This window comes from Chrysochloris asiatica, unplaced genomic scaffold, assembly GCF_000296735.1.
Source record: "Chrysochloris asiatica unplaced genomic scaffold, ChrAsi1.0 scaffold00105, whole genome shotgun sequence".
Lineage (NCBI taxonomy): Eukaryota > Metazoa > Chordata > Mammalia > Afrosoricida > Chrysochloridae > Chrysochloris > Chrysochloris asiatica.
In genome coordinates, this window is record NW_006408623.1 from 10576146 (window position 1) to 10586095 (window position 9950).

General features: G+C 53.0%; 1 protein-coding gene across 1 annotated transcript in view; it reads left to right on the forward strand.

Annotated features, from left to right (window-relative positions):
* The window catches only part of MTG1 (mitochondrial ribosome-associated GTPase 1), a 12523-nt gene extending 4968 nt beyond the window's left edge, over positions 1 to 7555 (forward strand). Inside the window, exons 5-11 of the mRNA XM_006867492.1 lie at positions 1061 to 1117; positions 1222 to 1312; positions 2086 to 2147; positions 2628 to 2724; positions 3240 to 3321; positions 7105 to 7217; positions 7422 to 7555. Coding sequence (XP_006867554.1) covers positions 1061 to 1117; positions 1222 to 1312; positions 2086 to 2147; positions 2628 to 2724; positions 3240 to 3321; positions 7105 to 7217; positions 7422 to 7555 — 636 coding nt within the window. The remainder of the gene's footprint in view (positions 1 to 1060; positions 1118 to 1221; positions 1313 to 2085; positions 2148 to 2627; positions 2725 to 3239; positions 3322 to 7104; positions 7218 to 7421) is intronic.
* The last annotated feature ends 2395 nt before the right edge of the window (positions 7556 to 9950 follow it).

Consider the following 9950-nt stretch of genomic DNA (forward strand, 5'->3'; position numbering starts at 1 on the left):
TTTAAACCGACTTTGCAGTCCAGCAGTTTAACCCACAGTGTCATACCAGGACTCCGTGTGTGTATGTGGCTACCTACCTATCTACCTGGAGTCCTGGTTTTATGCTGTGGGTTAATGCATTGGACTGCAAATTTGGTTTGTATCGCAAGGTCGGTGGTTCAAGCTTAGCAGCTTTGGAAACCCTATATGGGGTCGCTATGGATTGGAACTGAATTGATGGCAGCTAACAACAAAAACAAAAATCTATCTATCGAGTCACACACACACACACACACACACACACACACACACACACACACACACACACACACACACACTGGTATGCTGTGGAACTGGTTCCAACTCGTAGCGGCCCCACATAGGATTTCTGAGGCTGTAAATCTTTACCAGAGAAGAAGTAACTGGTAGTTTGGACTAGCTGACTGTGAGATTAGCAGCCCGACTCCTAACCCACTGCGCCCCCAGAGCTCCATATGTGTATATGTTGTTGTTGTGTACTGTCGAGTCCGTTCTGACCTATAACGACCTGTGTAGGGTTTCCATGGTACAGCTGGTGAGCTTGAGTTTCAAAGAGACTTTGCAGTGCCTTAAGCCACAGCACCACACCAGGACTGTGCTCCTGGGAAATCCCATGCAGGACTGTTAGGGCTAGAACCGCCTCAATGGCACTCAACAACAACATCTGGGTATAGCTCACACCGTTGTAGAAACGGGCAAGTCCTCAGTCTGTGGGTCAGCTGTCCAGCCAGGATCAGCAGGCAACAGAACAGGCCGCTGGCTCAAGTCCAAAGAACCGCAGGGTGGGTGACAAGTCAGACTCCAGACCCAGCCAACAGGCTGTCCGAGTGTCCAGTCTAGTGGAAGCAGGCCACATGTCCAAGGAGCTTCCTTTCAGTTGCTTGCTTGTATGTAGCAGATGTCATCATGGCAGTGACGATGTCTTCAGACACATTGACACGAGACCTTTGCTATCATAGCATGTGTATCGGTGTGTGTGTCCTGGTGTGTGTGCTGGTGTCTGTGTGTCCGGTTTCAGTCTGTGCGGTTTGTTTGCCTGCAGATCATCCCGATGGTCTCGGAGTTGATTGGGAACAGCTGCCGCTATCACCGAGGAGAGGTGAGAGAATTACGGATCACCCGCCCCTCCTGTTGCTTGAGGGAGAACCTGGGGCAGGCTCCCTTGTATGGGTGGGATTGGGACTACTTGCCCGGCTCCCACAGAACCTGGAGTACTGTGTGATGGTGATCGGGGTCCCCAACGTGGGCAAGTCCTCCCTCATCAACTCCATTCGGCGGCTGCACCTCAGGAAAGGTACTGTGGGCCCCACTTCCTGGAGGAGTGAAGGCTGTCGGCTGTGTTAGGAGAAGATGGGGACAAGGGCATGTCCCAGTGTCTTGTCCCATTCACCAGTCTAACACAGGACTGTGTGGGGACATGGTTCCTTTTCTCTTTGCATGTTCATGGGAAGATGACTTTTCTAGACTTCGATGATTTCCTTTTTTCTCATTGATTTAAATCCCTTTGATTCAGGTAATTCTCCACATGATGACATAGATGGGGTTTGATTGTTAGGAGGAAGGCTGACTTTTTAAGAAGCGTGTCTGAATGTATTGAAAATGTGTCTAAAATGACATACTGTCCTATCCCAGCAGTGGTCTTGAGAGCTGTGTGTCTGTCTGTCCTGCTGCAGGATCAGGAAGGTGTGCTTGTAATCCCCACAGGGGTCTGTCCTCCGCTCTCAGTCACTGCCTGGTCCTGCTCAGAACAGAGTTACCAGGTCTCTTGCTTGCTTGAGCTGGCCCTCGGCTGGGCAGAGACAGAGTGGCCTTCTGCCCATAGAGCACATTGGGAAGTGACCACATGGAGGGGACAGCCTGCCTTGACCTTCCTTGGTCCAGGGCAGTAAGCTTTGGCTGTTGCTCCCCCGGCACCTCCTGTGTGAACTGGTTTTGGGTAACACTGAGAGAGGTCTGGATGGGAATGCCCGCTTTGATGCGTCTGTCTGTCTGTCAGATCCTCTTGTCATATGCATGTGCTTCATTGTGGATTCCATCCACACCTGATGGTCACTCTGTGTCCTGTAGGAAAAGCCACCAGGGTGGGCGGCCTGCCTGGGATCACCAGAGCCGTCATGTCCAGGATCCAGGTATAGCACTTTTGGGGACCGCAGCACATCCTCCCACGGTGGGTGTTTGCTGGGACTTGTTAGGTGATGTGGCTATGTCTTTGAGGCTCAGGGATGCTGAGTGACCAATGGCTCACATGGCCTCTGAAGCGTCAACCCCTCCTTGGTGCCCTTCTTGGGAGGGACGACACGAGAACTGTGTGGGTCCAATGCCCTTGTTTTCCTCCTTGTTGTGAAGTGCCGTCGAGTCGATTCCAACTTGTAGCGACCCTGTGTAGGGTTTCCAAGGAACAGCTGGTGAGCTTGAACCGCCAACCTTGCAGTTCAAACGGCTTTGCTGTCTGGCACATTAACCCACAGCGCCACCCCAGGATTCCTTGTTTTCCTCCTTGTTGATTGAGAATCTGGCCCTTGGTGGCATGGCCACCCAGAGACTCCGTGGAGGGGCCGGAGCACTGTCGGGGCAGAGGCTGCCCTGCCTGATGTCTCCCTCCTGCACAGGTGTCCGAGAGGCCTCTGGTGTTCCTGCTGGACACCCCTGGGGTGCTGTCGCCTCGGATCGAGAGTGTAGAGACCGGCTTGAAGCTGGCTCTATGTGGTGAGCTGTCCCAAACCCTGCCCCTTGAGGGTGTGCCTGCTGGCTTTGATGTGGGACCCCTAGACAGGGAGGAGTTAGACCTTGGCCCTGGCCACTGCCAGACTCCTCTTACTGGAATGCTGGGAATGTTCTCTCACTGTGGGTTCAGTGAGAGCGCCAGAAACCCTTTCAGATCCTGCTGGTCCTCAGCATCCTGTGAGGGATGCGCCTTCAACCTCTTCATTTGATAGATGCGGAGCAGGGTCAGGTGATGTGCCCAGGGCCATGAGGACAGTCACGGGGCTCTGCTCTGCTGGCTAGCATCAAGCCTTAGATGAGGGGTGCACTGGGGCCCGGCGGGTGTACAGGATAGGGGGTGAGAAATGAACTAGGGTCCAGTGGGTACACAGGACAGGGGGAGAGATGAACTGGGGCCCAGCGGCGGGTACACAGGATAGGGGGAGAGATGAACTGGGGCCCGGCGGGTGCACACAGCTGAGCTGCTCCATGGCTCACTCTCTGCTGTTGGGATCCAGGAACAGTGTTGGATCACTTGGTGGGTCAGGAGACCATCGCAGACTATCTCCTCTACACCCTTAACAAGCACCAGCTCTTGGGGTAAGTGATAGCGGGTGGGGGTCACGCCGGACTCTTCCTTTCTCTTTCTTCTGGGCCAAGTGTAATGAGATGCGCGTTACTGAAGTCTGAGCCACACAAGGGTTAGCACGTCCTGAGGTCTGTCTGTACGCACTCCTGACCTCATCGCCGCAGTCAGGGTGCACGTCCATCATCCGAATGGTGACGTGTTGCCCTTCCTCGCCACCCCTGGGCTCTGTCACTGATGGTGACTTTGTGTTGTCCATAGACGGACGAAAGTATTTGTTTCTCTTCTTGTCTGACTTCTCCCCCTCAGCCCACATTTTAAGTGCACCAAAGGGCCATTGCTTTCATTGCTGAGCATCGTCCACCCGGTCTCTACCCAGTCTGCTCTGGATGGGATTTGGTTTGTTTGTAGTTTTTCACTGTTTTCACTGAAGCTGTGTTGAGTGTTCATATAGCAGTCTTGTATGGACATGTACAAACACCTGAGAGTGGAGTAGCCAGTTCAGATGACAGGCCTCTGTTTAACTGTTTCTTCCAAATTTCAGACATTATTCAGTGTAAATCCCAACACTATACATCAGCCTGATCTCGTTCATTGAGGGAAGAAAGATTTCCTGGTTAAGTGGGAAACTGCAGATGGCTCTGGAAGATCTTCATTCTAAGAAGCTTTAAGGGAAAACATTTCACTTAGAAGTCAGGGCCTTCTTGCTTCAGTTTGCTGTCCTCCACATTCACTGAGCAGAACTTGTGTTGTTCATTGGGACCCAGTTTGTTCCATGGTTCTGGGTTATTCCTTCTGTCTCAATTAACATCTGGATTAAGCAATGCCAGATGCATGACACCATTGCTGCTCCGGTTCCTCAGCTTTAGTAAATGCGGAGAGACGGTCAAGCTCAGGTGTTTCTTGGCCTGCCTGAGGATCTGGTGGAGCATGTTTGAGGAGGAGGCATTGGATCTGGAAGGAGAAAACAACGTTGCCAGGCCCAGAACCTAGACCTCTCTGTGTCATTTTCCAAAATGGATGTATCATTTTCCATTCCTGCTGGTGAGAATGAGAGTTCTAGCTCCTCCTTGCCAACACTTGGTTTCATCAGTCTTTAAATTTTATCCAGACTAGTGGATGTAGGATAAACTCTGGACTGCTAACCACAAGGTTAGCAACTTTTGGCTCTCGTGGACTTGTTTTTAATTTTCTTCAGCTTTAGCCTGAACTTGCAAATGAGCAATTGATGGTCTGTTCCACAGCCAGTACCTGGCGTTGTTTTGACTGATGATACGGAGCTTTTCCACTATTTGTTTCCACAGATATAGTCAGTTTGATTTCCGTGTTTTCCAACTGGTTGAGGTCCATGTATATAGTCATCTTTTAAGTTGTTTAAAAAAAGGTATTTGCACTGAACAAGTCATTCACCTTGCAAAATTCTGTCATGTGATATTTTGTCATGTGATAATATTGTCAAGGTCATATTTTCTAACTACTGATCTTTCTACTTGGTTTCCAGACTTTGCATTCCAATCACCAGTAATTATGAGTACATCTTGATTGCATGTTTGATCAATTTCAGACTGAAGAAGTTTGTAGAATTCTTCAATCTCATCATCGCTGGCTTTGGTAGTTGGTGTGTGAAGTTGAATAATCGTGGTACTGACTAGTGTTCCTTGTAGGTGTATGGATATTATCCCATCACAGACAACATTGGACTTTTAGATCTTGAAATGTTCTTTTTGATGATGAATGTGATACCATTCCTCTTCAATTTGCCATTCCTGGTATAGTATCTCATGTGATAGATTCAGAATGGCCAACACCAGTCCATTTCAGATCATTAGTGCCTGGGATATTGATCTTTATGTGTTCCATTTAATTTTTGACAATTTCCAATTTTCCTAGATTCCTACTTCGTACATCCCATGTTCCGATTATTAATGGATGTTTACCGCTGTTTCTCCTTATTTTGAGTTGTACCCCAACAACAAATGAAGGTCCCAAGAGCTTTATTCCATTCGTATCATTACGGTCAAGTCTACTTAGTGGGTGCAGCTCTTCCCCAGTTGTATTTAAGAGCCTTCCAACCTGAGGGGTTCATCTTCCACCACTGTATCTGACCGTATTCAGGGGCTCTTTCTCATGCTTCAATATTCTGCTGCTATCTGACATAAGGTTTTCAGTGACTAAACTTTCAGAAGTAGACTGCCTTTCCTTATTAGTCTGTGAGTCCGGAAGCTTAGCTGAAACCTGTCCACCATGGGTGTACCCTGCTGATATTGAAAATACTGGTGTTATAGCTTCCCAAATCACAGCACCATGAAGTCACTACAGTATTGACAAACTGACAGACCTACACTCATGTAAGTTCTTTATGTATTCTGGTTAGAAATCCTTCATCAAAGATAGTGTGTGTGAATGGCTTTTCATTTCCTATCTTAATGTGTCTAGAGCAGCGGCTCTCCCTGTCTCCTCGCCTGTACCACAGCCTGGACGTCCATCAGTGAGCTGAGCTGTCACAATTTTCTGACCGTTCAGGACACTAGAAGTCCAAACTCAGGACACTAGCTTGAGGAGAAGGCTTTTTCTCTAAGCTCTGGGAAAGGTCATTTTCATAGAACCTGGGTCTAGGTGGTTGTCAGCACAAGAACCCAGGTCCAAAGGATGTGTTCCTCTCTTGCACAACTCTTCTTTCTGGTGGTAGCAGGTCCCGCTGATATCTGCTTGCTTGTCGAAAGAGATTGACTCAAGATACAGCCGTATCCTGTAGGGTGCATTCTGCCTCATTAACACAGAGGTTAGGGATGATGGTACAGTGTAATCACAAATCAGGGAAACTCCATCAGACCGATGATGGAGGCTCAGCCACACTGACATGTATTCTGGGGCAGAATTCACCCCTTACCTCGTTTGCATTCTGAGCCTGAGGAGCTGGCCTTCATTCATTGCCTGACGTCCCAGGTCTCAAAAACAGCCCCATTTCCCCTTTTTGGTCATTTTGCATGTGGAGGCTATCTGGTCCTGCTATTCCGTTTTTCATCACGTGGGATTTCAAATGGATTTTTTTTTTTTTTTTGCTTTATTTGTACTACAGTCACTTTGCCTGGACTTTGTTTTTCTGCAGTTAGTTTCTGGAAATCCAGCAGTCGTCTGTCTGTAGTTGGCAGGCTTTGGGGGCTTTCTCAGGGCCTGGTCCTCTTTCCCCATGAGGTCGTCTGGGGCTACTGCTGACTCAGCTTCCAGCCTTGGTGTTTCAGACGCTCCATCGAGGACTGTGCTGAGATGATGTCTGACAGTAGATGCTCTTGGTACAGACACTCAGGGGCTTGGTGCACGGGAGCTTGGTCAGCGTAGCTCCGTGTGAGCTTGGGAGTGGCAACTCGCCCTCCCAGCCTTCCCTGTGCTGGGGAGTGAGCTGGTTAGGGCTCGTGGCATCCGGGGTCAGAGGCGATGTTGCTGTTCCCATCTCTCCGGGTGAAACCGGCGCCCTGTTACTGTGCTTCAGTCTGCCTGTTGGGTCTGTCTGCCCAGAGCCCACCTTCAGCACAGGGCTGCGCCCCAGCCACACCGCAGACCCAGATCCTCACCACGAGGCCTCCACTCCCACCCTCTCCACAGGGCTGTACCCCTACCTTCACTATGGGGGCCCCACCCTCACTGGGGACCACCCCCAACTCCAGCCACACCACAGACTCAGCCAGACACACAGCCCGGGCCCATCCCCCTCCACGATGTGGAGCCTCGTCCTTGCCGCAGCTGTGTTCACGTCTGGCACGGCGGCCTGACGGTGCGTGACCCGCGGCTGTGTGCAGGTATGTGCAGCACTACAGCCTGGCCGGCGCCTGTGATGACATTGAGAGTGTGCTTAAGAAGGTGGCTGTGAAGTTGGGCAAGACCCAGAAGGTGAAGGTGCTCACGGGCAGTGGTGAGTGAGGTGTCCCCACCTTCCGGGGTCCTGGCCCAGGTGGAGCTTGGGCTACCCCCCCAATGAGGAGGAGGTATGGAGGTGGGGGTGGGCAGGAGGACACTGAGAGGGGACGGGCTGGCCCTGCTACTGCTGCGTGATCCCGTGGTTCAGATCCCCAATCCTCTCAGCAGACAGTACTTCCTTGCCCCATCCCGCCCACAGGGAACGTGAATGTCGTGCAGCCCAACTACACGGCGGCAGCTGGCCACTTCCTTCAGGCCTTCCGCAGTGGGCAGCTGGGCCCTGTGATGCTGGACCGGGATGTCCTGCCCCCCTGCTCAGACGCAGACTCTTGACCGCAGTCGTGGCCCTGCCAGCTGGGCCCATGTGTCTGCTAGGTGTGAGGCACGGGGTGGCCCCAGGCCCCCTCAGGTGCTCGGCTCAGGCTGTAACTGTCACTCCAGCCTCAGCTCAGCAAAGGGTGCTGTGCTGGCTTCTGCCCAACTTTGTCACAGCTGCACCTGTGCCTGGACCTCAGGGACCTTGTGGAAGACAGCCAGGAGCTTGGACCTTGGGCAGCGGGGACACTGGCTAAGTCAGGGGGCCTGGACCTCAGATGGGAGGCAGTAGCTCAGCTGTGGGCCTGGATCTTGGGAACCTTGCAGGCAGACAGTGGCCTTGCCCAGTGCAACTCATGCACAATGTCTCTTAACGGCTTTGTTGTCTGTATTGAATTAAAGCTGAATGAATTAGAAAGACGGTCTTTGCTGACTCCCATCTGTTGAATGAAGCCCCTCACACCACAGACTCTGGGCATGGACAGGCCAGTGACGGAGGCTCTTGTCTCAGATGCCAGTCTGGTTCCCAGAGATGAGGAGTCGTGTCACCAGCTGAGCGGTTTATTTGCACACTTGTTAAATGAGCACAAGGACACAAACAGGTGTTCAGTGACCATGGCAGAATCAAGGAGCAGCTCTCCTCCCTTTAGCCCCCTGGGGAAGACCTCTTCCTGGCTTTGTCCAGGGTCACCCACCAGTGGCTCCTGCCGGCTGACAAAAGGGCTACAGGGTCTCTGTGTTGTGCTGTGTTGGGGCCAAGAATCATCAACGCACCTCTGTCCCTGACCTGGGACAGTCCTGGGGAGGTGGACTGTGGGGAGAGACCTGGTCCAGTCGGTGATGGTCCTGTGGGCAGCAAGTGTGCTGTGGGCCTCCCACACTCGTCTCTGTCCAGGCGGTCCCAAGGTTTCCCTGTGTCTGGTACACGTCTGTGCACTGCACCGTCTGACGTGAAGCTGAGAGCACCCACACTGAATGAGCCTTCTGCTTTCTGCTGGAGCCGTACTCAGGCTGGGAAGTACTAGAACTCTGTGGTGGTGCTCCCCAATGAGCAGGCTCACCAAGTCAGGTTGGTGTGTGATGTGTGTCCTGGATTGAAGGGGAAGCCTCCCAGGATGCCTGCAGACCCCAGACGAAGAGCTCACACCCCCAGGCCTACCTCTTAGTTCTCAGAGGGAAGGATGTTAGACTTCTGGGCTGGTTAGGGTCTGAGTCATGGGGGTGTTGGCAGTGAGCAGGTGGGGGTGGCTGCTTCTTGCCCCTATCTCTGGAGAGAAACGCTGAGGTTTAGACTCTCCCCCCACCGTGAGCCCCCCTGTGAGCTGTGGAAGAGCAAAGGTCGGGGGGCCCCAGCAGCCCCTGGAGGATGCTGGTGCCACCAACTGAGCATCCAAGGCACGGGCCTTGGCCCTGGGGCGGCCAGGCTGACTGCACAGTCACCCTACCTCAGAATAAACTATATGGCAGGTTCAGAGAGATTTAGAAAACAGCCAAGACCCCGGGCAGTGATTAGTAAATGAACCAGGCTGGTGTCAGCTTTGCCAGGAGTGGGCAGTTGGAGCCGTGTGGCACGAAACAAGCAGAGTGAGGGATGAATCCTTGTAAAGATCCATCTGGTGTTTCCTCATTGCTCCTCGGGTGCCCTATCCTCCTTGTCCTTTGGTGTCCACATGAGCTGCGGTCGCCCCGGGGACACCACCTTCTGTCTCCACTGGTGTCTATAGGCTGCACTTGCCTGTTGCTGAGACCCACTGTGCTTGCAGAGGTCTGTGTGTAAAGCTCGTGGCCACCCCTGCACAGCCCTTTGCTTGGCCCAGGGAGGCAGGCTGGTCAGTGCTCCCAGACCACACCATCAGGGCGGTGCCATTCCGAATCCAGGTGGGGTCTCTGATCCCGGAATGTTAATGTCAAGTTCAAAGATGACAGTTCCAACAAGGGTGAGGCGGCTCAAAGGGAAAGGCGACCCTTAAACCAGGCCAGTCAGCACCGGCCTCACAAGAGGTCTGCCTGGGCGAGCCCCCCGTGTAAGGTTAGCCCTGGTGGAGGTCGGTGGCAAGGCTGAGGGGTACCCCCCACAGCAGGCATCTTCCTGGCTAGGGGACCCCACCGCTGGTAGGTGAGAGAGGGTAGGGCCAGGTGGGGCTTGGGCTGTGGTTCCACCACTAGGATGGTATCCTCCGGTAAGGGCCAGAAGGGCCGGCAGGTGCAGCCCAGGCTGGGGGCAGGAGGACCCTAGCCCAGCCGGGCCTAGAGACGTAGCAACTCCAGGGCTCCGAGGACACTGCCCAGTGACAGGCAGAGGTGCGGACCGGTGTGCGCGGGCCCCGAGCCCGAAGTCCACGCGCGGTAGCTGTAGACGCTTGAGCCGGTCCCGTTGCCAGGAACCCAGTCCTCACCGTCCCCGGGGCCGCGC